This window comes from Echinops telfairi, unplaced genomic scaffold (genome assembly GCF_000313985.2).
Source record: "Echinops telfairi isolate 266 unplaced genomic scaffold, ASM31398v2 ScPeMD7_31;HRSCAF=116, whole genome shotgun sequence".
NCBI lineage: Eukaryota > Metazoa > Chordata > Mammalia > Afrosoricida > Tenrecidae > Echinops > Echinops telfairi.
In genome coordinates, this window is record NW_022103928.1 from 47,295,068 (window position 1) to 47,321,951 (window position 26,884).

Genomic DNA, 26,884 nt, shown 5'->3' on the forward strand with positions numbered 1-26,884 from the left:
AAAAAAAACACCAGGTAATTTCCATATCATCCAGCCATAACATTCCAGAAATTCACTCACAGAAAATCCTGTGCATATATGCTGGTAGCAGTTTGTTCATATTAACCCAAACTGTAAACATTCCAGATTTCCTTCAATGAGTAAGTGGTTACCTTTGCCACAAGCAAACCATGGACTACTGTTAGGATTGTGTGTTTTGTTTTGTTTTGCTTTTAACTGGGGAACTGGTTTTCCTGAGACTTAGTGCCATTTGGTGTGACGCTCAAACACCCACTCCCCAACAGGCTAGAAAATCGCTCACTGCCCATGTGTTCCCTTGTGATGGTTCATATAATGAAGGTTAACAACTGCACAAGAGTCTCAAAACAGCACAAACACTCAAAAGTAGCTACAGAATTTTAAACTGCTTCAGCCAGGTTAACCCGTTTTAAAATTACTGAAAAATGGTCTTCCAAGGAGTTCTAAAGGATCCTTGATATTGGAAAGCCAGTTTTGATTGCCTGAGTAGAGAGGCATTTTCTCTTACCATGGAGGAACACCTATCAAACAGAAAGGTGCCTGAAACCTATCCCCAGGCTACTTTGGGTGAGACTACCCCAAACACATAGGAAAATCTTGAATTTTATGTATGCATTTAAATTCTATGCTGTAGAGTTGATTCTGACTCATAGTGACCCATTAGAACAGGTCTGAACTGCCCTTGTGGGTTTCTAAGGCTGTAATTCTTCACAGGAGTAAAAGTCTCAGCTTTCTCCTGCAGAGCAATGGGTGTGTTTGAACTACTGATCTGGTGGTAGCAGCCCAAAGCATCATCTTATAGTGACCCTAAATATCTAAATCCAGCCACGCAAATTTTGAAATGGAGCACTATTTACTAGGTTTACTTTGGATCACAAAAGGAACTCACTATACCACCAGATCATCTATTATAAATATTATTCATATTTACATATATATGTGCATACACATGTGTGCATATATAGAGATGCTGCACTCCCACAAAACATGTCTAAAACAACACAAGAGTGCCTGCTAAAAATAAGAAATAACTGTTAAAAGCTGAAGCAGAACGATAGTTTACAAAAGATTCTGAGTCACGCTAAACTCAGGCATCATAGGCAAACAGGACCGAGAACAAACGTGTTCACAGCTAAGAAAATACACAGCAAGCTTCATAAGACTAAGAAAGTTTCTGAAAGCCATGAAGCAGGAGTTCGTCATTCCAAGAGTGCTCACCTTTGCAGCAGTGTCTCTGTGGGGTTCAACACCCCTTTCTCTGGTTCCAGTTTTCTCCAACAGAATGCATGAGAAAGTGGATGACCACCCCACCCTACCACCTACCCCGACCCAAGGAGGAATAGCCTCCCTTAGGAGCTTGCCTGGGTTTGCCCCTGATGGAGGTCATTGTGCTGAGGTCACATAGTTCTGAGTCACAGCCTGCGGTGGTTGGAAGGCCCTGGACCAATCTTGTAAGCTCTTCTGCCTAAGCATGGGCCCATTCCTGCTTCTGTAGTCCCCAATATCACTGTGATGTACTGATCTTCCAGCAATCGTGTTTCTGTGAGTTTCCTATGTCCTTAAGCAACCAAACCGATTCTCTGTAAACCCTTGGAAGCCATTATGATCTTCTGCTACTGGTGTCTCTGATCCAGATGATTTGACTCTATGTCTTGTTTTTAATCAGAACAGGCTGCTAAACCGTAAAGTCGGCAGTTCAAACCCACTAGCATGGGGAAACGCTATATACTATATATACTGAGTATATAGGGTCGCTATGAGTCTGAACCGAGTGGATGGCAGTGGGTTTTGTTTGGGTTTGGGGTCCAAGAGATGAGCTCTAGTCTTTTCGATAGCAGCCTAGCGATTAACCATTGCGCCACCAGACAACATGTAGAAGATGGTCATCACTTGATGAAGACCGGCAGCCAGTAGGCGGGGCTGGCTCTCCTGGAACCCAGCCCCGACTTCCAAACCTGGAGTGCTCTCTCTGCTGCCTTGAAAGCGCAGACACGCGCAGGCGTAGTCCAGCCCCAGGGAACGTTCCCGGGACAGTGGGCGGGGCCGGAGTCACCGGGCCGCCCCGTGCGCGCCGGGTGCATGCAAATCGACGTGGTGACGCCACGACGCCAGATTCATTATTCATGACGTTTCCCGGGCTCCGGCGAGTCACGTGAGCTCCTTTTCGCGCGAAATCTGTCTGGCGTAGCGAGCAGAGGATCGCGGCGCTGCAATGGCGGTGAGCTGTGGGCCCGGCGGTCCCCGGGCGTGCGAGCTGTGCCCGCCCGGGTGACGTTCGTGGGGGCTGCACGCTTCCACGGAGGGCCGGGTGTGGGGGTCGGGGTGGCCGCGCGGTGCCCGAGGGGCTTGCGTGTTTGCTAGAGGGTCGCGAGCGGATGGGAACTGCTGGAGGCCGGGGGGATGGGGCGCGGAGAACTTGAGCGCAAAGCTGGGGAGGGGTGGAGTGCGCCGAGCGCCTTCGAGTCCTCTATCCTCGTCCTGCCCCCGCCCCGGGACTTTGGTTGGAGTTTTTCTCCTTTATGATCCTCCTCCGGCCATATCCATCCCCCCCCCCACCCCCACCCCCGGTCACCTGGCACTCTCCGGCGCCTGTGCCCGACCCCTTAATTCCCTTTGTACACGCTGCTTGGGCCGCCAGCCGTCTGTCTGATTTGCATCGGGCAGACGAGTCCTCTGGCATCTTCGTGCGCTTCTTATCACAGCCCTCTCAGCCACCCCTGGCCTGGATGAATGTCCCTTGCTCCAGTCTGACTTCCAGACCTGGTGGGAACAGCGCCGAGCACGTTGCGGGTGCTCACGTGGGCGCAACGTTTGCTTAGGGAGAAAACCAAAGCGAAAGAGGGCGTGCATGAGCCGCAGGGGCTGGTCATCCAAGAGCCTGCGAATACAGGGTGTCGACTGGAAAAGCGTTGGGCGTGTTTGAAGACCCTGGTCCCTGGGTCTGGTGGAGAAGGAGACGGGAGCGGGCACCGGGAGGGGGAGAGGTAGCCTCTCCTGATGGAGCTGTGCTCGCTAGCCCGCCTGGCCCATCATTGACAATGCTGTCTTCTCTACCAGGAATCGTCTGAGTCTTTCACCGGGGCGTCCAGCCCAGCACGGCGCCGCAGAGGCACGGACCCTGTTACCTCCAGCCCTGGCCGCAGCTCTCGGCGCACTGATGCCCTGACTTCCAGCCCCGGCCGAGACTTGCCTCCCTTTGAGGATGAGTCAGAAGGGCTGCTGGGCACCGAGGGGCCCCTGGAAGAAGAGGAAGATGATGGAGAAGAGCTTATTGGGGATGGCATGGAGAGGTATTTCTCGTTGAGGCCTTAGGGTAGGATCCCGGTACAGACGGATTCATGGAGCCACAAGTCAGGTCCACTTGTTATTATGCTTTGCTGCGTCTGATTTACAAAGACTAGACCGGTAGGCGTGGTAACTCAACCCACCTCCAGGGGATCGCCCCTGGGCAATGTAGGAGGGTCTGATCTGGGGGCCTCGACTTGGAAAGATGGGAAGCAGGCCGCTTCAACCAGCAGTTGATCTAACCAACTCTATACCGGGCCCAGTATTATGAGATACTTGTTCACAATTATTGCCTCACTTAACTCCTAAGGATAATTATCCTAATAGTAATGCCTATCTGGACTTAGTGTTCAGTGAACAATGTTAGATCTTTGCTTCTTCGCTATTATGTACTCAACTGAGATTTGATAGAGACTTTAATAGCAGAATTGTTATGAGTGCCCAGGAGTTTCATTGCCCCTCCCCACACACACCCCTAAAGCTTCATGTAGGTTCTTCCATCACGTGTCTTTGTTTACACACCGTTGGGAGTTCCCAAACTTAGAATGAGGGTACTGGACAGACCATATATGGCACAGTGCTGAGTGGCACCCTGTATGAGTAATGTAAGGACCTCTAATGGGCATTTTAGAATACCCAGGACTCCAGAGCCTCTCAGCATTACCTAAAGAACTTGCCCCAAAGATGGTACAAGTGCAGGCCTTGACCAACGAGCAAAGAATGAGAAGCTTCAGGATCCCTCAGACCTGGCTAGAGGGTAGACACATGTGAATGCACTTGAACAAGAGGAGACAGTAAACAGGCAGTTCACACGTGTCTGCTCTCTAGCTGTAATTTACCCTGTATTTACCTCTCCTGCCCTCCCCTGGTAACCATCAAAGAATGTTTCTTTTCGTATGAAAACCTTTTTCTGGACTTTTCATAGTAGTGATCTCACACAAGGAGCCTTGGTGCCATAGTGGCTGCACATTGGACTGCTATCCACAAAGTCAGCAGTTCGAAACCACCAGCTGCTCCAAAGGAGAACCAAGGGGCTTTCTACTCCCATAAAGGGTTACTCTTAGAAGCTACAGGGGCAGGTCTATCCTGCCCTATCCAATCACTATCAATCAGCATGGGCTTGATAGTAGTGAGGTTTTTTTTTTTTCATTTTCTTGAGAGGTCTCATTTAACATTTCCCACTATTCAGTTCTGTTTATTTACTCTAATGTGTTTATCCTTTCTTCCATGGATGGGCATGTAGGTTATTCCCATCTTGTTACTGTGATTAGTGCTGCAATGAACATGAATGTGCACAGGCCTGCATGTACTTTTTTGTAGGAGCCCCGGTGGCATAGTGCATTACACATGGAACTGCTCACAGCCAAGTTAGCAGTTCAAAACCACCGCCTGCTCTGCGGGAGAAAGATGAGGCTTGATGGCATAGTGGATTGCGAGTTGGTTTGCAAACTAATAGGTCAGCAGTTTGAAACCACCAGCCACTGCTCAGGAGCAAGAGGAGGCTTTCTACTCCTGTAAGCAGTTCAGTCATGGAATCCCCCATGGGCAGCTCTACCCTGTCCTATAGAGATGCTGTGAGTCAGAATTGACCCTGGTGATGAGTTTGCTTTTTGGTTTATTACTACGAAGGAGCCCTGGTGACACTGTCAAGTAGGCCTGCTAAGTGCAAGGTCAGCAGTTCAAAGTTAGTAGTGGGTCTGCAGGAGAAAGTTGAGGCTTTCTGTTCCCATGAAGATTGACAGCATTGGAAGAGCTGTATCTATTTGAATCTCTGTCATGGCCAATGAAAGGGAGCATTTCTTCATATGATTGTTTCCGCCTTAATGTCTTTGATCCTCTCCCAGTTTTTCCATGGAATTTGTTCTCGTTGAAGTGCTGAAGTTTTCCTTAAAATTCTGTAGACTGGTTTCTTGTCCTATATAACATTGCTAGTATTTTGATGCACTTAAGTATTTGAATATTTAAGAGGTCCCTGTCATCTAGTTTGTTTGTCTTAGGTTTTCAATCATGCTTGATCATCTGTCTATTAAGCCCCTTAAGATTGTCAGCCTTTTTTCATTAAGCTTTTTGGAGCCATAGAGGCTACATGTGTAGTCTTCGTTCCATCTGGAGTTTTGTGTGTGGTGTGAGGTATGGGTCCTATTTTGTTTTTCTACACATGGATATTCAATTTTGTCAGCACAGCTTATTTAAGAGACTGACTGTCTCCTCTTCATATAGTGAGTCTCACTCCTTTGTCCTTTGACTGTCCGTGGGTGAATGGGTTTGCTCCGGCTTCCCAGTTCTGTTCCCTTGGTCTGTGTTGGGCACTGTGCCCCTGCCTGACTGTGTGACTTCCTTGCCTGTGTGGTAAGTTTTGAAGTCTTCCTGTCTGTGAGCAGGTCTCTTGTTTGTTGTAGTAGTGTATTATGATTTTCTAGTAGTGTATTATGATTTTCTATGTACAGGTCTTTTGTTTCTCTGGTTCTGTTCATACTAAAGTGTTTCATCTTTTGGATGGCTATTGTAAATGGTATTGATTTCATTTTCAGGCTCTTTGGTAGCTTAAAGGAACTCAACTGGTTTTTGCATGTTTATCTTGTCCCCGCCACTTTGATGAATCTTTCCATTAGTCCCAATAACTTTCTGGTTGAGTTTTTGGGGTTTTCTACTTATGGGATTATATCACCTGCAAATAAAGAGCATTTTTCTTATCCAATTCAGGTGCCTTTCATTTCTCTTGGTTGTCTTACAGCACTGGCTAAGACAGCACACGGTTAGAAGAATGGAGTGGTGATACAGGACATTCTTGTCTGGTTCCTGTTCACCAGAGGGACACTTTCCGTTTCTCTCCTTCGAGACCAATGTTAGCCATTCATTTTGGCATGTGCCTTTAATCATTTGAGTAATTTCCCTCTTATTTGTATTTTGTTGAGTGTTTTTATCAGGAATGAATGTTGGACTTTGTCAATGCCTTTTCTACATCACTTTGATTATGTGGCTCTTTTTAGTTGCTTTATTAATGTGATGGATTATGTTGGTCCCCCCCCATGCTGAATCATCTTTGCATACTTGATATAAATTCCACTTGGTCATGATGTATTAAATTTTTTGTTTTGGATCCTGTTGTATATCATTTTATTGAGAATTTTTGTGTCTGTTCATGAGAAAGAATTGATCTGTGATTTTATCTTTTTTGCCTGGTTTGTTATCAGGGTTATATGCTCACTTAATAAAATGATTTAGGAAGAATCCCATCCTTTACTCGGGAATAGTTTGAATAGAATTACTGTGTGAATGAATACAATATGTGTGTGAATGTTTGGTGAAATTTGCCCAAAAAGTGGTCAGGACCGGGACTTGGGATTTTGTTGTTTAAAGACCTGATCAGTTGTGTTTGGTGTGCTCAAACTTTCTACCTCAGTCTTAATTAGTTTAGGTAGGTAAGGTGTTTCTAGAAATAGTTACCCCTCCTTTGTTGGAATACAGTCCTAGTATTGTTATTATTTCTGAGAGAATTCTACCCCGTGGAAGTATTCAGTTCAGTGCTTTTTTGTAAATTTCCTTAGTTATGTATTTCCACAATCCAATTTTAGGTCATTTCCATCATTCCAATAAGATCGCTTATGCCTATTTGTACAGTTGATCCTAATGCCTATCTCCCTCCCCAGACAACACTAATCTATTTTGTCTCTGGACATATTTGTTAATTTGGGGCATGCCCCTAAGTGGAATCAAACCGTCTGTGGATGCTGTGTCTAGCTTCCTCCTCAGAACTTTATGTTGTCGAGGTTCAGCTATGTGTAAAATGTATTCGAATTTCATTTCTATCAAAAAAGAAAAGGAAAAAAAAACTTCCATTTCTTTGTAATGATGATTAACATTGTTTTATAGAGAGACTGTCCTTTATTTATCCATTCATCACTTGATAGACACTTGAGTGGATGCTGTTGTGTTTTTGTAAAACACTGGCCTAGGGCGGAACCTTGCAGGGGAGGGTGAGATTGGCAAACAGAAGATAGTATGTTAGATATGTTTTTTGCACAAAATTATGATATCGGTTGATGAGATCCCCGTTGCGAGGTTTAACACTTTGCTTTTGTCTACTGAGTTGTTTCTAAATGTATCCTGAGTATGTGTCCTGAATGCAAATCCCTCATCAGATAATATTATTTGCCATTATCTTCTCTCTACCCTGTAACTTACCTTCAGTTTCGTCCTGGTGTCTTGTGAAAATAGAAAAGGTTGGGGGTTTGATGGATCTGATTTATTAGTGTTTGGGGTTTGTTTTTTCTCAATGGGCCAGTTAGATTTTTTTGCTGAGAGCACATCATTTGACATAAAAATCCCGAGTCCAGTCATACAGAGAGCTTCTCCCAGAGACCAGTTCAGAATTCGGAACTGACCACTCCCAGACGTTTACAACTGTACCAGGCCCGGAGTTGCGTACGGCATCAGTTCTGGGTGCGCAGTCTGACAGTTTACCGGGGGGAAACCATGAGGACCACTTCCTGAGGAAAGACAGAATTCTGGAATCTTACCTTCAGGGTGTCAGATGGGGTGTTGGTGAAACAAAGCTTGCTGTTTGCTGAGCGACCACTGCCAGGATCCCCATCCCCACCGTCTCTGTAGCCTCACCTCTCAGATGCATCCCAGGATGGCTGGAAGGGAAAGCCAAGTGCATTGCCAGGGAAAGCCCTGTGGAGGTGGTCTTTCCCTTTGAATGTCTGAATCGCCATCCTGCGGCGAGTCATTGTCTGGAGATCTTGGAGTGGCTTCAGAGGCTTGAGACAATGGACAGCTATTTTAGAGAGGCTGGCTTGGCTAGTGGTGAATAAAAGATAGCATAATTGGCAATGGAAAAGGTGCAGAATTCCTGCCGTGTCGGGGAAGTGCGCTATCTGATGGCGTTTTTGAAAGCAAGGTGTTGAGATTCTACTAGATGCTAAAGCTATATTTCTGCCCTGGCAGCTAGGGCCCTGGGCCTGTTCAGCTTGAGACGCTTGACTCTTTTGAAACAGGTCCAGTTCCCAGGAAGGGTTATTTTGGTGCTAACTGTGACGTTTCATGGTCTTCCAGGGACTACCGCGCCATCCCAGAGCTGGACACCTATGAAGCTGAAGGGTTGGCTCTGGACGACGAGGACGTGGAGGAATTGACCGCCAGCCAGAGGGAGGCTGCTGAGCGGGTCATGAGACAGCGGGACCAGGAGGCTGGCCGTGGCCTGGGCCGCATGCGCCGCGGGCTGCTGTATGGTCGGTTCCGTTGGGTCTGGGGAGGGGTACTGGGCGACAGAAAGCCGGCGACGGTCGAGGCGACCCTCCCTGTCCCTCTGCTCCCACAGACAGTGATGAGGAAGAGGAGGAGCGCCCCACCCGGAAACGCCGCCTGGTGGAGCGGGCCACCGAGGACGGCGAGGAGGACGAGGAGATGATCGAGAGCATCGAGAACCTGGAGGACCTGAAGGGCCACTCTGTCCGGGAGTGGGTGAGCATGGCCGGCCCGCGGCTGGAGATCCACCACCGATTCAAGAACTTCCTGCGCACCCACGTGGACGGGCACGGTCACAACGTCTTCAAGGAGCGCATCAGTGACATGTGCAAAGGTGCGGCTCTGGCGAGCGCCCCCGCCTGACACCCCGGTCCTCGGAAGGACTTTCTTCGGTCAGTGTCCAGCCCATTGAATAAAGAAGCAGCGTCCAGGGAGTGCCAAGTGACTTGTCCATCGAGACAGGAGCTCAGGAAATGACAGAGAAATCCAGTTAACTCTCTGCTCTAAGACCCTTTTTCTGACAGGCTAGACATGGGTGGGTTTACTCCTTTGATCAGAACACAGGGGTCACGTTTTCATGTGGTAATTGGTTTAAGAGGAGCGTGTGAACCTCCGTCTCTCTGCAGAGAAACCCCTTCGCCTCCCCTTTGTCTTAAGTTTGACACAGTCTTTTCCTGTGTGTCCTTCCTGGCCCTTGTAAGCATTGGAGACTGCAGCCCCGGGTGCACTAGACACTGTGCTGTTTCATGAGTGACTTCACAAGCTGTGCGATTGTCCCATTTTATAGGTTAGGAACGGGAGGCTCAGGGCATGTCACTTTTCCAAGCCGTGTAACCCACACAAGACACAGTAGACTCAGAAGCAGGAGCTGGGTTTTTTGCTCACCATCAACGATCTCAGCAAGCAGCTTCCTCCTTGCCTTCAGTGAGTGCCCCAGGCGGGGCCACTGCTCACTCGCCTGTCCTTCTCTAGAAAACCGGGAGAGCCTGGTGGTGAACTATGAGGACCTGGCGGCCCGGGAGCACGTGCTGGCCTACTTCTTGCCAGAGGCCCCAGCAGAGCTGCTGCAGATCTTTGACGAGGCTGCCCTGGAGGTGGTGTTGGCCATGTACCCCAAATACGACCGCATTGCCAACCACATCCATGTCCGGATCTCCCACCTGCCCCTTGTGGAGGAACTGCGCTCGTTGAGGTGAGCTGGGGGGCTAGGAGAGTGACTGAGCGCATGCGGTGGGGGTCTCTGGGGACGTCAGGAGGAGCCCTCGTCCCTGCGTGGAGGGTGGAAGGGGTGCACTGACAAGGATCTGCTTAGTCCTGATTAGGTTCTCATGCTGGAACACCCTCATGTGCTGCCCTGACCCCTCAGGAGGGCAGGGGTCAGAGCCACGGATGTCCCCTCTCACCCCTTACAGACAGTTACACCTGAACCAGCTGATCCGCACCAGCGGGGTCGTGACCAGCTGCACAGGCGTCCTGCCCCAGCTCAGCTTGGTCAAATATAATTGCAACAAGTGTAACTTCGTCCTGGGACCCTTCTGCCAGTCACAGAACCAGGAAGTAAAGCCAGGCTCCTGTCCCGAGTGCCAGTCAGCTGGCCCCTTTGAAGTCAACATGGAGGAGGTGAGTGAGGACACTGGCCTGGGCACCCTGAACTGCCTCTGGGGCCCTTGGAAGACGAGCGTAGATAGTGGAGAGCGGCACGATAGAGCCATGTGTGCCTCACACCACAGTGAGAACCCGATCCTCGGGGTGATGCGTATAGCTCGGCCCACGTCGTGTTTTATTTATTTATCTTTTCTTAATCATTTTATTTTTTTAATTTTTTTTTTCATGGTCGTTTCAGCCCATTGATGCAGCTACTATGTTTTTTTTGAATTTAATTTAGCTTTATTTATTTATTTATTTTAACATTTTATTAGGGGCTCATACAACTGTTATCCCAATCCATACACACATCAATTATGTAAAGCACATTTGTACATCGTTTCTCAAAACATTTTCTCTCCATTTAAACCCCCGACATTAGGTCCTCATTTTTCCCCTCCCTCCCCGCTCCCCCCTCCCACATGAGCCCTTGATAGTTTATAAATGGGTATTTTGTCATATCTTGCCCTGTCTGACGTCTCCCTTCATCCACTTTTCGGTTGTCTGTCCCCCAGGGAGGCGATCACACACAGTTCCATGTAATCGGTTCTCTCTTTCCTATTAATCATTTTATTAAGGGCTCATACAACTCTTATCACAATCCATACACACATCAATTGTATAAAGCGCATTTGTACATTCATTGCCCTCATCATTCTCAAAACATTTCCTCTCCACCTAACCCCCCAGCATTAGGTCCTCATTTTTCCCCTCCCTCCCCGCTCCCCCCTCCCTCATGAGCCCTTGATAATTTATTAATTATTTTGTCATATCTTGCCCTTTCCGATGTCTCCGTTCACCCACTTTTCGGTTGTCCATCCCCCAAGGAGGAGGTCATATATAGATCCTTGTAATCGGTTCCCTCTTTCCTACCCACTCTCCCTCTACCCTCCCTGTTTTGCCACTCCCATGTCATATTTTAAAGAGGTGGTTTTGTTTATGGCTTCTCTTAAAAAACTGGGGGGTGGGGGGATCTGTCAAATCTGGGCCCCCGTGGCCCACCCGGAGAACAGTGCTTTGTGTTCTGGTCAGCTGTGGCGCCTTTCTTCACCCCTTGTACACGGGCAGTGCCCGGTCTCATCTCGCAGCCTTCTCGTGCTCTTCCTCCGGAGAGACTGCTGCCATCCTCGGCTTTGAGACCTTAGGGAGCCACTTGTGTCTCCTCTGGGCCTGCCTGCCCTCACCTGAAAAGCAGGGCGATCACCCTGCTCTGTAGGCACCCTGATCCGTCCACAGCAGATTTCTGTGCCCAGGAGTCCTAGCCACAGGCCCTGCTTCTGAAGATCCTGAAGTAGGACCTCTTCCATTGAGTCAGTCTTGACTCCTGACCCTAGAGGACAGAATAAGACTGCTCCTGTAGGTTTCCTGAGACTAAATCTCTATGGGAGTAGAGAGCCTCATCTTTCGCAGAGGTACTGGTGGTTTCAAACAGCTGAACTTGGGGTTAGCAGCCTCATAGGAACCCACTATGCGACCAGGGCTTCTGAGACAGGACCTGGAAGTGAAATGAATCATTGCAGCTAAGACCTCCTCAGTACTTGCCGCTATTGACAAGTGGTAGTGATATATGATGTAGTATCACGCGTTTATAAATTAGGCAGTGTTATTAACCATGTAGTGCGTTTTGTATTGAGTTGTTAGGCTCAAGGTCAGCAGTTCAAAACCACCAGGTACTCCACTGGAGAAAGATGAGACTGTCTACTTCTGTGAAGATTTATAGTCTCGGGAAACCCCACAGGAATAGTTCTGTTCTGTCCTGTAGTGTTGCTGTGAGTCAGAATTGACCCATGGGAGGGTGTGTGTGTGTGTGGGGGGGGCTTGTGATGGTGTTTAGAGAGGTAACAGGCGGTGTTAGAACTCAATGTTTTTTTTTAAAGTAGTATTGTGCTTCCTGTGGGGGCTTGCACAGTAGTTCAGGTCCTCATTCAGTAATTTTTACACAAGTTATTCAGTGAAGGTATGGCAAAAGGCAAGCCTCCGGAATGGACAGAATACCAACTGAAATGTTTCAATGCACATAGACAGCACTCGAAGCCCTCACTCATGTACACAAAGAAAATTGGAAGACAGCTGCCTAGGCAACTGGCTGCAAGAGACCTGTTTTTCTGCCCAGTCTAAAGAAAGGTGGCCCAACACAATGTGGAAATACATAGAACCAGATTTTATCACATGCAAGTAAAGTTTTGCTACAGCTAATTATGATTGCAGCAGTACAGCGATAGGGTCCTGCCAGAATTCAAGCTGGATTCAAAAGAGGACATGGAACAAGGATATAATTTTGCTGACATCAGATGGATCTTGCTTGAGAGCAGAGAATTCCAGAAAGGTATTTGTTCTAAGGTGTCATTGAATCACTTCCAACGCATAGCACACCTGTGTTCAACAGTCTGAACTATGGGCCAGTCCGGTGCCACCCTCACAGTGAGGGTTACACTTAAACTCATTGTGGCAGCTTGCAGTCCATCTCTTCGAAGGTCCTCCTCCCTTTCCCTGACCTCCTTTACCAAGCATGAGGATGTCCTTCTCCAGGGACTGGTCTCTTCTGATAACATGTCCGAAGTACATGTGACGAGGTCTCCAAACAATAATACATCATGTGATTTCTTGACTGCTCCTTCCGTGGCACTGATGGTGGATCGAAGCACAATGAATCTGATAACTTCCTGTTTTTCTCCATTTATCATGCGCTTGTCTGTTGATCCACTTGTGAGGAGTTTGCTTTCTTGAAGGGTTTGATCTTCAGCACTAAGTGCTTTTAAGTCCTCCTTGCCTGTTCTAGCTTCATGTCCGTACAGGTGGTCAGTACACCTTCCTCTAGTCCGGATGCCCAGTTCTGCATCTACTCCAGCTTCTCAGCGTATTTGCTCAGCATACAGATTTAAGCAGAATGAACGGATGCAACCCTGGCATATGCCTTCTCCTGACTTTGAATCTTTCACCTGCGTGCTGCTTGTTTGTGTTTTTACTGACTGTGGAACAGCACTTGACTGAATCATAAGATTATGGATAATATCGCAGAGCTGTCACGTGAGGACCAGAATAAGGTGCTGACTCATAGCTATGCGGCGGTGTTGCCTACAATAGTATTGAGGGTCACGACTGGAAGAAGGCATTGCACGGCGATGGTGGCAAGGACGGGGCCTCCGCACAGATTTGCTGGGTCTTGGTGGCTGATTCCTTGCCAACTTTCACTCTATTTCTTCCTTAGTAAATAGAAATGAATCAAACCACCTATTACCCCTCTTCTTGGGATTATGGTTAGTATTGATGACATCAGAGAAACCAGGCTTTTAAGTTTAAAGGGCACCTTACCCCTTGCACAAAAATCTTTGCTGCCCAGGGAGAAGCCCCATAAGACTTGTCCTTTGTCCCATGCAGACCATCTATCAGAACTACCAGCGCATCCGGATTCAGGAGAGTCCGGGCAAGGTGGCCGCGGGCCGACTGCCTCGCTCTAAGGATGCCATCCTCCTTGCTGATCTGGTGGATAGCTGCAAACCAGGGGATGAAATAGTAAGTAGCCACGGGCAAACCAGGAAGGAGGCACCTCTGAGGAAATGCGCGTGAGTCATTGTGCCCAAAGGAGTGGGGTGGGCGAGGTTCCGCTCATACCTAGCTTTTCCTCATAATTGGATTGGCAGATTGGAATATTGGGCTTAGGAGTGGTTTTCCTTCTGCTTTAATAAGAAAGCCCATCTTGGTGCCGCTAGCGATGAGACCTGGATGCGGACGTGGGCTCAGGCTCCTGTGTCTAACTGACCACTTTCTCTGCCCTAGGAGCTGACTGGCATCTACCACAACAACTACGATGGCTCGCTCAACACCACTCATGGCTTCCCGGTCTTTGCCACTGTCATTCTGGCCAACCACGTTGCCAAGAAGGACAATAAGGTGGCTGTCGGGGAGCTGACGGACGAGGATGTGAAGATGATCACCAGCCTCTCGAAGGATCAGCAGATAGGGGAGAAGGTAGGTGTGAGGAAATGAGCGGGGTTTGCTGCTTGCTGCCCCTCATGCCCGTGTCTTGGAGACCTTGCTTCCTACATAGAATGCCTGGTGGGCACCACAGAAAACTCGCCTTCATGCAGAGGAGAGAGCATACACTCTAGCATCAGAGATTGGCAACTCCCATCCTAGCGCTGTCATATCTTAAAGCTAAGTAGTTGGACAACCTGGTGACCCCTCAGGAAGAAAAGGAATCTGATTGTTAGGGAAATCCTTAAAAGAAGAACTCTCTTTTCATCCAACCAATTAATATCAAGCACGGGCTTCACCTTGAATAAAGGTAGAGTGCAAGGAATGACTCATAACTGGTGCATTCCTTTGTATCAAACTGCGACCAAGTAGCAATTTCTTTTCCAAGAAGGCTGCCCCACGTAAGTTCTTTTTGTTTTTAACACTGACAGTTTTATCAAAGGTTCGGGAGGTGGGATGTATGTTGCAGAGATGCCGGTTATTAAATATTCATAAAAAGCCTCTCCCATTTTACTGCGCAGGCTCCGTCCTGCTCCCAGGTGGCTAAATGTTTATTTTCATGGCCACTCTGCTCTCCTCCCCTGTCTCCTTTCTCATCCTTCCTCCTTTCCCCCTTCTTCCAAATTCCTCACTTCCTGTTCAGTTTTATTCTTCTTGTGTTTGTCTCTCCCATTCATTTTTTTTAAGGTGTAGGTGTTACTTTTTTTTTCTTTTTTCTTTTTACTATGGGCTCATACAACTCATCACAATCCATACACACATCAATTGTGTAAAGCACATTTGTACATTCATTGCCTTCATCATTCTCAAAACATTTGCTCTCCACCTAAGCCCCCGGCATCAGCTCCTCATTTTTCCCCTCCCTCCCCACTCCCCCTCTCTCGTGAGCCCTTGATAATTTATAAATTATTATTTTGTCATATCTTGCACTGTCTGACGTCTCCCATCACCCACTTTTCTCCGTCCCCCAGGGAGGAGGTCACATGTAAATTCTTGTAATCGGTTCCCTCTTTCCAACCCGCCCTCCCTCTACCCTCCTGGCATCGCCACTCTCACCGCTGGACCTGAAGGAGTCATCCGCCCTGGATTCCCTGTGCCTCCAGTTCCATTCATTTTTTAAGTGTAGAGCAGTGTAGTGCTGTCTTTGGCTCTGTGTCCTGCTCCAACAGAGTCCTGTCCTCAGGGCAACATACAGTTCAGATATCAGTTGGCTTGGTTAGTGAATTGGATAATTTTCCTGTTCACCTCTGTCTCAGATCCTGGCAGAGGAAGTAATTGAAAGCGTGAAAGGCTGAGGGATGAGGACAAGGCTCCTTAAACCCACCTTTCCTTGAACCACTGAGAGGCCTCCCTCCTGGTCCCCCTTTAGAGCAGCTGTGGATGCCCTTTCTTTGTTCTCCTGCATTCTTTCCCCGAACTTGTCAGTTGCTTCATATTCCTGGATATGTCTCTGTTCTTATCTCCACCCCTTGAGGCATCTTTTCAGAATCGAGCAGTTCTACCTCTCATTGCGTGTGGTGTGCTCCTCTGCACTGTGAGAAGTGTCTGTGTTATCAGACCCTACCTGCTCTGCCCAGATGCAGAGAGAGAGCTCCGTTCTCATTGGCTGTCCCTCCTTCCCTCAGATCTTTGCGAGCATTGCTCCTTCCATCTATGGGCATGAAGACATCAAGAGAGGCCTGGCTCTGGCTTTGTTTGGAGGGGAGCCCAAAAACCCAGGTGAGCAGTGGTGTCCACCACCCTCCTGTCCTGTGCAGGGACTTGAGTAGGTTCTACTGCAAGGACTCAGCATTCTGGGTGATAGACTGGGCAAGACTGCATGGCAAGCATGAGCCTTTGTGGGGGGAAATGACATCTTAAATGATGGCTGGAGCATTTGTGATTGATTATTCATCACATGGACAGGATAGTCCACAGAGCTTTGATCCCTGCCGTGCACTTACGACAGCCAGTGTCTGCTCCTAACCCCATACTTAGAACTTTGAATTCTTTGCTGTCTTTATTAAATTTAAACTACAAAAATGATACTTGATTGTTTTTATGTTTGTATCATATCCAGGCTGAAGTCACTACTGATCTCTATTTCTAATCCTAGGCTCCCCCTTCTCCGCAGTCCGTCTTTTTTTTTTTTTTTTTTATGGTTCAAAAGGTTATTTGGTCTTTTTAAAAAAATCATTTTATTGGGGGCTCATACAACTCTTACCACAATCCACACATACATCAATTGTGTAAAGCACATTTGTACATTCGTTGCCCTCATCATTCTCAAAACATTTGCTCTCGGCAGTCCGTCTTGACAGTCCCTTGTGTATACTTGCCGCCTTTACATAGGTGCTTACATAGACTTCTACCTATGAGAGTAAGGCATGCAGTAATTGGTTTCAATCATAGAAACTTTTATAAAACAAAAATAACAACGTGAAGCTTCTCAACGTATCTTCTATCTGTCACTTCTGAAAGCAGTGTTTCTCTCTCGCTAGCCTTTCCCTGAAGAGCCAAGCCCTGGGCTCTTCAACTTAGCACTATGTCAAAATGTTCTCTGAGTTTGGAGAACAAAGACAAGTCTGAAGGGGCACAGTCAGAGCTGTAGGCTGAACGGGTAAAGATTCCCAGTGAAATTTTCCCTCGAGGCATGAGCAGGAGTGTTGACTCTTCTGGCCTTTTCTTGCCATTACAGTTTTTAATTTTCTTAAAACTTCTTCATAATAAGTCCCTGTGATCATCCTGTGCCCTTGGATAAAATCTGTCAAGATTCACTCTTTGGAAGGCAGTCCACATAACCTTCTGACCTTAAATGTAGCTGGCCTAGCAGATCTCCTGGGAAGCCACTGGAGAGCACTGTGATTGTTTCCAGAGTCTCACAAGCACGGTGAGCATGTTTGTGCATGCTAGCTCGTGTGCCTGTGCTAAGGTTTCTCAAGGGGACGTGCTCAGATGTAGGATTGCTGGTCACAGGGCATTCCATTCCTCTCCTGAGAGAATATCCAACTGCTCTTCCAAATAATACTATTCCCCTACCCTCATCTTTCCCTTCTCTTTCTCTAATCTCCCTTTTCTCTGACACCCCTGCCCCCAGGTGGCAAGCACAAGGTGCGAGGTGACATCAACGTGCTCCTCTGTGGAGATCCTGGCACGGCTAAGTCTCAGTTCCTCAAATACATTGAGAAAGTGTCGAGCCGAGCCATCTTCACCACTGGCCAGGGGGCTTCGGCCGTAGGTCTCACGGCCTATGTCCAGCGGCATCCTGTCAGCAGGGAATGGACCTTAGAAGCCGGGGCCCTCGTGCTGGCTGACAGAGGAGTGTGTCTCATAGATGAGTTTGACAAGGTGGGTCTAGGGGCCCTCAGGGGTGATGGGATTCCGGGTATGTTGGCTTGACCCTTCCGTGGTGAGGAGTCTGGGGTGTGGTCTAGAGACGAAGTAGTAGCGGCAAGTATGTGAATCTCTTGCAGATGAACGACCAGGACAGAACCAGCATCCATGAGGCAATGGAACAACAAAGCATCTCTATTTCAAAGGCCGGCATTGTCACCTCACTGCAGGCTCGCTGCACTGTCATTGCTGCTGCCAACCCCATAGGTATATGCTGGTCACTACAAGGGCAGAGGGGTGGGGAGGGCTGTCCAGTGGAGAAGAATTGCATGAGTCAGGAGCCTTCCGATCCAGGTTCCAGGGGCCCCTAGGTGCCCATCTGAGGAGGCAATCCATGCAAAGAAAGTGCCAGAGGGGCAAAGTGCAAGTAGGACTTGGGACACCTGAGGGTTTTTTGGAGTTGTGTTCTCAGCACTTGGATGTTTCTCATAGAACACACAAGGGAAGAATTTCAGAGCATTATCTAAATTGAATTAGTGGTTCCTCTCAACCGGGAACTAATTTAGAGGGCACAAAAGCATCCACCCTGATAGCTCTTGGCTTTTTTCTTCCTGCAAAATAGCTTTCTGACTAAAGGCAATCCCAGGAGTTAATTAACCCCCTGGAATATGTGTTGAGTCCTCACCTCTATGCCTGTGGTCAGAGTCCCATTTAGGACTAGGCTGTCCTTGTTACACTCTTGAGACAGGGTTAAGAGAGGGTTTATATTTTGCGTCGTTTGTAAGATATAAAAGCGATTAAATGCAAGTGAGGAGCAGAGGCGAGGAAAGAGAAACCAAGTTATTTGAAAATTGCCCAGGAGCATAAATAGGCTAAAAAAAAAAGGAAGGACCCTACTCCATCGCTGGCAGAGAATCTTCCCAGAGGACCAGCATCCTGAATTCAGACTGTAGTCTGCTAAAGCGTGAGAAAATAAATTTCTGTTTATTAAAGCGCCCCCACTTGGGGAACTTATGTTACAGCAGCACTAGATCACTAAGGTGCTAGGCAGTTGCTAAGGGAAGGTGGAGCCACTCTGCCTGCTTCCTTTCCCGGAGACCTAACAGTCAATATTCTGTGTCCTTCACACATGTCTCTCTTCATTCATTCAATCCCCTTATTCCTTGTGGCATTGAAGCTCCCTGGTGTTAAGAGCACTTACTGAGTGTTAAGAAGAAGCAATCTGGTAGGAGACTCCGATGAGTTCTGATAGAAAGGTTCCTCTGCTTTACAGGAGGGCGCTACGATCCCTCACTCACCTTCTCAGAAAACGTGGACCTCACAGAGCCCATCATCTCGCGCTTCGATGTCCTGTGTGTGGTGAGAGACGTCGTGGATCCAGTCCAGGTACACCGCTCCCACGTGTGGGGCACCCTACAGTCGGCGTGAGCAGTGTAGAGTTCCGGGAATGTGCGAGGACTCTGGGGAGAGGAACCGGCAAAACAGACCCAGTGTCTCGTTTTCAGCCCTGTTTCCTTCTCGTGTCTAGAAAGTACCCTTGTTTCTCTTTCCCTCGCCGGCACCCCTCCTGGGCCCCTGGTGATAATCTAGCCTCTTGTCCTTCCTTCCACATTATTTCCTCCATCTGTTTCTCACTAGTTTTCTGCCACCGCTGAAACAGAAAGGATTGCGGTCATTGGGTAATTGGTCTCCTGGATTCCACTCTGACGGCCATTTAGAGCATTTTCTCGTTAGGAACCAGAGCCATCTCTTGAAAGTATAAATCAAATTATGATAGCTCTCCTTAAGCTGCTAGTAGCTTCTCATTGGAATGAGGGTAGAATCCACAGTCCTCGCCGTAGCCAGCACGGTCTTGTGTGATCTGTTCCTGGCTTGCCTCTCCAGCCTTCTCTCGGGCTCCTCTGTGCCCTTCCGTTCAACTCTAGTTGCTTCTCTTCCTCGCTTGGAAGCATGTCTAGTCTGGGGCTTTAAAACTGCTCTTTTGTTTTCTTGGGATGGGAGAAAGATGGGGCTTGCACGCCTGTGAAGAGTTACAGTCTCAGAAACTCACAGCGGCAGTTCTATCCTATCCCGTAGGGTCTCCGAGAGTCCGCATCAGCTTGATGGCGGGGAGTTTTTGCCCCTGGGATGCTCTTCAAGATTATCACCTGACTTGCATCTCATGTTTCTCTGACAACTTAGCTAGAGAGGTCTCCTCAGTCCTTCTATCCTTTTGCATGTGTTACTTTTAAAGAAAATTTTTTGAGGGGGGTGGGAGGGAAATAAAAATTAAAAAAAAAATTTTTTTTTAAATAAAAGTGTGTCATTCACTTGGAAGTAAGTCTTGTGAGGGCTCTGTCATGTTGTCGACGTGTTTGAAGCACCTAACGCTGCCTGGCACTTGGCAGGCGTGTGTTTGATGCTGTGGAGAGAATGCTATTCTCAAAGCACATACGGCTTTTCAGTTCTTCCATTAAGCCATGTTACCAACACTTGCCCTCGGGCCTTCTTCCTCAGGATGAGATGCTGGCCCGCTTTGTAGTAGGGAGCCATGTCAGGCACCACCCCAGCAACAAGGAGGCGGAAGGTCTGGTCAACGGCAGCACGCCAGAGCCTGCCATGCCAAATACATACGGAGTAGAGCCTCTGCCCCAGGAGGTACTAAGGAAATACATCATCTATGCCAAGGAAAAGGTCCACCCAAAGCTCAACCAGATGGATCAGGACAAGGTGGCCAAGATGTACAGTGACCTGAGGAAAGAATCCATGGTGAGAGCCCCCAGATGGAGCCTGGAGGGTGGGGCGGAGTGGGATGTGGGGAAGGAAGCCCCGGAGAATCTTTCTGCGATGTGCAGTTAGGCTTTGTAGCGGGCCACTTAATTCTAAAAGTCCAAAGCAGAAAAGCTGAGCAAAGAAACTTGTATGCCACAACATTTTGTTTTAGGTAAGATTATACACGTTCATTTGCCCATCTTGGTAAGAGGTCAAGGCCTTTTGAGTGTTGGTTCGTTGATTAAGTTTCGCATTGACTTTGTAGAAGTCTCACTCAAATGGGCATGTGGTCCGAGTTTAGTTTTGAAAGTTCATAGAGAATTCAAAGACAGTCGGCAAGGAATTGGAATGTAGAGTTCTTGTAGATTTGTATGCCTCGCCCACTTTGCCCACCTCCCTGTCACCTGATCTGATAGCAGTTTTATTTTTTGCCTTTTAACTCTTTGAGAGCATTCAGCTTAGTAGTTTTCACAGAAACAAACTTTTCCCACGGATCATTGGATCCTGCAACATTTCTTTACATGAGGATAGCAAGTATAACACTCGAGCTGGTGCGATAGAAATGTGTAGGCACAGTAATTCGAACCCATGCACATGCAACATCCCTTGGGTACGACCCTATTATCTAAGATGGACATTTCTTTCTTTTTTAACCACCTGTTCCCTACCTGAGAAAAGAGGAAACCTGATCATTTCCTTCTCTTCAGGCAACAGGCAGCATCCCCATTACTGTGCGGCACATTGAGTCCATGATCCGAATGGCAGAAGCCCATGCGCGCATCCACCTGCGGGACTACGTGATAGAGGATGATGTCAACATGGCCATTCGCGTGATGCTGGAGAGTTTCATTGACACACAGAAGTTCAGCGTCATGCGAAGCATGCGGAAGGTGGGTGTGACTGAGGCTTAGGGCCTTTTGAACTCCTGCCTGTGAGCAGTTAGTTGTTTCTTGGTCCAACTGCCCTGAGCAAGATGTGTGGGGAAGTACGGTCAAAGGGAGAGGGCTTTCCTGTAGTAGCTTGGAGGGTCGTGGCGTGGCGCTGTTGTCTCACTCTTGCTTTCTCTCTGCAGACTTTTGCCCGCTACCTTTCCTTCCGGCGCGATAACAACGAGCTGTTGCTCTTCGTGTTGAAGCAGTTGGTGGCAGAGCAGGTGACATATCAGCGCAACCGCTTTGGGGCCCAGCAGGACATGATTGAAGTCCCTGAGAAGGACTTGGTTGACAAGGTATGGAGAGCAGCTAGAAACTGGGACTGGTAGTCTTGGGAGTTGTCAGCAGCATCTCTGGGGACTGGATCATTGGTGGACAATTCTCAGTGCAGTAGCTGTGGGACTTTGGGTGATCGCCACTTTGTGAGTGTTTATAGTGAGATGTCCACTCAGTCCAGGAACGTCAGTCGTGGAATCAATTGAATGAGGTTGGTCCTCCATTATACAAAGGAGGCAGCGGGCACTAGTAACTTGTCAAAGTTCATGCAGTAACTGGCAGAGCTAAGTTTTGAACTCATGTCATCTAGGTGCAGATAACTTAACCTCTCTGCACCTGGCCTTTCCCCCTGTAAAGTGTAGCGAATACTTGCCCTGCATCTGCAAGGCTCTCTGTAAGTATTAGAGCTCATTGTTCTCATCACTGCCAACTGACTGGACATTTCTCTCTTTTTAGGCTCGTCAGATCAACATCCACAACCTCTCAGCTTTTTATGACAGTGAACTCTTTAGGATGAACAAGTTCAGCCTCGACCTGAAACGGAAAATGATCCTTCAGCAGTTCTAGGGCTTTGGGCCGTCAGAATAACTAACTGTGCCTTCTGGTTTGGACAGGCAGAGCCAAGTGCTCAGTTCACCATGTCCTTTCTTGATTCAACACCAGCCCACTGAGGACTAGGAATTCAGATCCAGTGGGGTTTGGAGTTGAATCCCCTGGCTTCACCCACAGACTTCTGAGGGCTAAGGCTAAGGCTATGGCTTGTAGTCATGGTATTTATTTCGTTTGCTCTGTTTTTAGCTTCTCACGCCTTCTCAGATGAGCGCACTTTACCAGTGTTACAACCCACGCAACGGCCTACCAGTGGTCTCTGCCGAGCTTGGATAAAAATTATTTGTGTTCAGGACACCCGTGGTAGAAGATGTAGTGTACTTGGATGAGGTCTATCTTGGGTAACTTGCATACAAGTGTGTTCAGAGAACTGTTGTTCTCTTGAAATTATTTCCTTGTCCACACTGCTTCTACCACTCTTTTTCCTAGGAGCAGCTTAAAAGGCATTTGTAGTAGTTTCCCAAACCTTGTTGGGGAATTTTTCGAAACCACAGTGAAATGACAGCATTATCGATAGTCAATTGTTGGTTGTTCTGAAAGTTTACCTGCTAGTGAGTGAGGGTTATCTGATAGTTACAAGTGTCAACCAACATCACTATGTCCATCCCTACCCAATTCTCCATTCTCGTATTTGTACATTTGATTTTTTTTCCTTATAGTTTTACTTTTTAATAAAGTTAAATAAAATGCAAACATTAGCATCTGTTGGTCTCAAATTATTTTAATGTCTTATTTCAGGCTTCACTAGACTTTCTTGGGAGAATCTTTCTCCTGCCTTTGGAAGGAGTATGGGGCAGAAGAGCTATTTTTTCATGTATCTGGAAAGGCTAACCTGAAGTGGGTCCAGGAACTCAGTTTGCAGTGCGTTGTACATTGCAACTGTATATTTCCTGAGTGGGACCCAGGGAATTCAGAACAGACTGGAGATAATTTGGCACAACCTCCCAGTTGGGGAATACTACTAACATCACTAATGTCACCATCCTTTAAATGCTAAATGAATGAGCTACCTTGGGAATTGTTGGCCATATCACATTTCTTAACAAAAGAACTTATTACCTGAAATTTGGCTGAAGTTTCCCATGATTCCTATCTTGTAATCCAAGTCTTAACCTTCAGGATCCTCCTAGGTGAATTCATATGCAAACCAGGCAGATATATGATGTTAACGAGCATGTCTGACTCCCTTATTCAGTTCCTGCCTCAAATCCTTGAGGGTCAGAGCCTACGGACAACAGGAACAAAGATAGGTTTTGCTTTTATGAAGACTGCTATGAGTGTAAGTGCGCCACTTTAGATCAGAAAAAGAAAAATCCCTGCAATTTGTCCTGTGAAGAAAACGTAATCATAGAGCTATGAAAGAAGCAATCAAATATGACGTAGAGCTGGAGCAAATCCAAGTCTACATAGGTTCCATGCTTGTGGGTCAGACATTAGGTAGGAGGCTTCCCTGACTTGCATAGCTGCAGGTGCCAATGAACCCAAGATAGGCTGGTGGCTTGATCAGCAAGTGAATTCAAGGTCAGCAGGATGACTGCAGAGGTGAATGAGTTATAGGTCAAGTGGTAACTCAGGATCAGGAGGTGGTATGGCTGGCAATTGGCTCCAGCCCATATATCTTAAAAGTGTAATCATAATCTTATTACTTATAGCATATCCCATTATGGGAGGTAATAATAATGTGTTAGCCCCAAATGTCTCATCATTTCCTACCAGGTCATTACCACCCTTTCTAGTATATCTTTCAGCTTTTGTTTACTGTGCATATTCATTTCAAGGAGAATATGAGAAATAAAGACATCCAAAATAGCTAAAACTCTTGCTCCCAGAGTGGTCTAATCCATTCTAAACTTGTGACATAATGAGAAGACATTATTCACCAAGTCAAATGACCGCTGGAGTTTCAACAGACCACAGGCTAAATGAAGGGATGTAGTATGGTGAGGGAAATAACCATGCATTTAAAGGAGTCCCTGGGTGGTACAAACGGCTTGGCTGCCAACCCAAAGGCTGGAAGTCCAAGACCACGCTTAAGGCACCTTCAGGAGACGCCTGGAGCTCTGCTTTGGAAAATGAGCCGTTGAGGACCCCGTGGAGCACCATCCTCTGGTGCGTGTGTGCGGTCATCAAGACCCAGTCCACACAACAGCAATTGGTCCTTCTTTGTACTTAAAAGTTCTAGATAGTCACTTGCCTCAATGTTTAAGGTTTTGTTTGCATAGATATTTTTTTATTATTTAATAGTTTGACATCTCACACATTCCAATGGATCCATTCACATACAATTCTGTTGCTCAGTCCCATCGGGTAGGGTTATACAATCGTCAATGCTGTCAGCTTCTGCCCCACCCCCATTCCTGTACCCTCAGGGAACCGTGTTACTCGAATCACTGTCCCTGAGGGGTCATCTATCTTGACTTTCATGTACCAAGCAATCTTAAATATACCCATGAACATACACAAATCTGATGTGAGTTAATGAAGACTAAACCTTAGGAGTATACAGGAAGGAACTATCAAAGAACTAGAGGATAGTTACGTGGTTCATCAGTGCCATACTGCCCCCCTGGCTTTATTATCTGGCCCTGCTGAGAGGGACTGTCCAATTATCTTTCAGGTGCGTTTTGGGTCTCCATTGCATCCAGGCCCCTTCACAATGAGCTGGTTGCATGTTTTTGAACTTCTAATAGCTCTTCCCATTGACACCTCATGATCACACTGTATGGTGTGCTTCTTCCATGTGGGCTTTGTTGCTTCCCTGCTAGATGACCGCTTGTTTAATTATAAGCCTTTAAGACCCCTGATGCTATATATCTTTTGATAGCCAGGCACCATCAGCTTTCTTCACCACATTTGATTATGCACCCATTCTGTCTTCAGCGATCCTGCCAGGAAGGTATCATACAATGCCACATTGTGGTAGTTACATAATCTGGTGTCAACTTGCAAAGGGGTGGAGTCTAGCCTGTCAATCAGGTCTCAGCATGATAACCTCATTTGGAGGCACCATGGACATAAAGAACCCACGGGAGGCCAGATACATACAGACTCAACTTTGTCTTTCTGCCGACAAGACACATGGAGCTACAGGAGAGCCCTGGAGCTGGAGGAGCCATGTGGAGACCCCTGCCAGCACTGAGATGCTTCACTGCCAAAGACCTTCCACCCACTGGCCTGTATCTTCCTGAATTTGGCGTCATTGTATGTGTATGTGTTGTATGTGTTGCGTGAGTGGAAGAGGAATTTGTAAACTGGTATCAGACATATGGGCTAATATCAGACTTAAGGACTTGATCTGGACTGGGCTGGAATGTTTTCTCAATATACAATTGCTCTTTTATATAAAGCTTTTTCTTATGCACATATGAGTGTCTATGAATTATGTTTCTCTAGTCAACCCAGACTAACACACACACATTGTGAGAACAAACCATTCTTTTTTTTTTTGTCAAACTATTCTTGTATTGAAGCAAGATTTAAGTGGAAGCTCGAAGTCCATCTGCTTCCTTGTTACATGCATATGTAACATACATGTAATATGTATATGCAATATATGTAATTACAAGTTACATATATAATATGTAATAAGGAAGCAGATTTGTATATATATACATATATACACAAATATGTATTTATATACACACATTTTTCCCTCCTATGCTTCTGTTATATTTACCCCTCATTCACCTTACAGTAATTCCTTTCAGATATAATTCATTTGTTCAAGCGTGACAGAAAAAGCCACACACCTCACCGTCAATATCGTGTGAGTCTAAAATGTACTGCTTTGTACAAATTAATCCCAAATCTATCACAGTATTCAGCTATTAAGTCATCTTATCTAATGTGTTGCCTTTCCCCATTCGAATCCCCAAACCCACCTGAAGTATGGAATGCCATGTCCTCTGAGCTACCTTTTACTCACTGAAGAAGCCCTGGTGATCAGGGTGATCAAGGTCAGCAGTTCAAACCCACTAGCCGCACTCCATGAGAAAAGGTGAAGCTTCCTGCTCTCGTGAAGAGTACAGCCTTGGAAACACAGGGGAAGTTCTGCTCTGTCTTGTTCTCCTCTTCCCTTTCCCGGCATCCTTTCCTTCCTTGCAGCCCAGCACCCATCTCTTGTCCTTAACTACTACTTCCCTTTAATATTTAGCCCTGGAAAGTTTTTTTTTATATCATCTATAAAGTCTAATGATATATACTCCTTGGTAGAAGGGTAAAGTTATAGTTTGAAAAATCATATTCAATGTAATAATTTTATATTTTAGAGAAATAATTTATCCAATACAATATATCTGAAGAGCTTCACAAAGTTGTGGGAAAATGGAATTCAAAGATCATGGAAATTTCCACTTCTTTGAACTCCCTTGTATGTAATGTACAATCCTTCAAAGTCATGGTTGCTGGAGATACATAAGTTGCAGTGAGTCTGAACGGACAGAGGTTTTTCCTCTGTTCAAGGAGGAACAGCATTACCAATATACTTTTCTCTGTTCTCTATCCAACCGCACCTCCTGTCTAACAACCATTCTTCTGTTCAGGTATCAGCTTAAATGTAATTTTCTCCAGGAAGGTTAGTGTAAAGACTCCTTTTCAGAAGCCTAGAATTTCATGTACTTGTGTACTTCTTAACAGAACTTACTACTATTGTAATTATGATTATCTGTGTGTACTTTTAAAAAATTATATTTTCCACTAGACTACCTGTGAAGACAGGATGTGCATGCTTGAGTGACTACCAAAGTGTTCGACACATGAATGTATTTTCGTTTACAAAAATGAATACATTTTAGTTTGCCCTAAGCAGCAAGGGTTGAAAAAGTAAATAAACA

The 26,884-nt window shown here is 46.7% G+C and overlaps 1 protein-coding gene across 1 annotated transcript; it reads left to right on the forward strand.

Annotated features, from left to right (window-relative positions):
• Nucleotides 1-2,230: 2,230 nt before the first annotated feature.
• MCM2 (minichromosome maintenance complex component 2) lies at nucleotides 2,231-22,750 on the forward strand. The gene is made up of 16 exons (XM_030885574.2): nucleotides 2,231-2,236; nucleotides 3,076-3,308; nucleotides 8,362-8,537; nucleotides 8,627-8,887; nucleotides 9,526-9,745; nucleotides 9,966-10,173; nucleotides 13,576-13,710; nucleotides 13,975-14,166; nucleotides 15,798-15,891; nucleotides 17,249-17,499; nucleotides 17,625-17,751; nucleotides 18,758-18,870; nucleotides 19,981-20,232; nucleotides 20,943-21,125; nucleotides 21,308-21,463; nucleotides 21,900-22,750. Exons 1-16 carry the CDS (start codon nucleotides 2,231-2,233, stop codon nucleotides 22,008-22,010), a joined length of 2,718 nt encoding a protein of 905 aa, XP_030741434.2. The 3' UTR covers nucleotides 22,011-22,750.
• The last annotated feature ends 4,134 nt before the right edge of the window (nucleotides 22,751-26,884 follow it).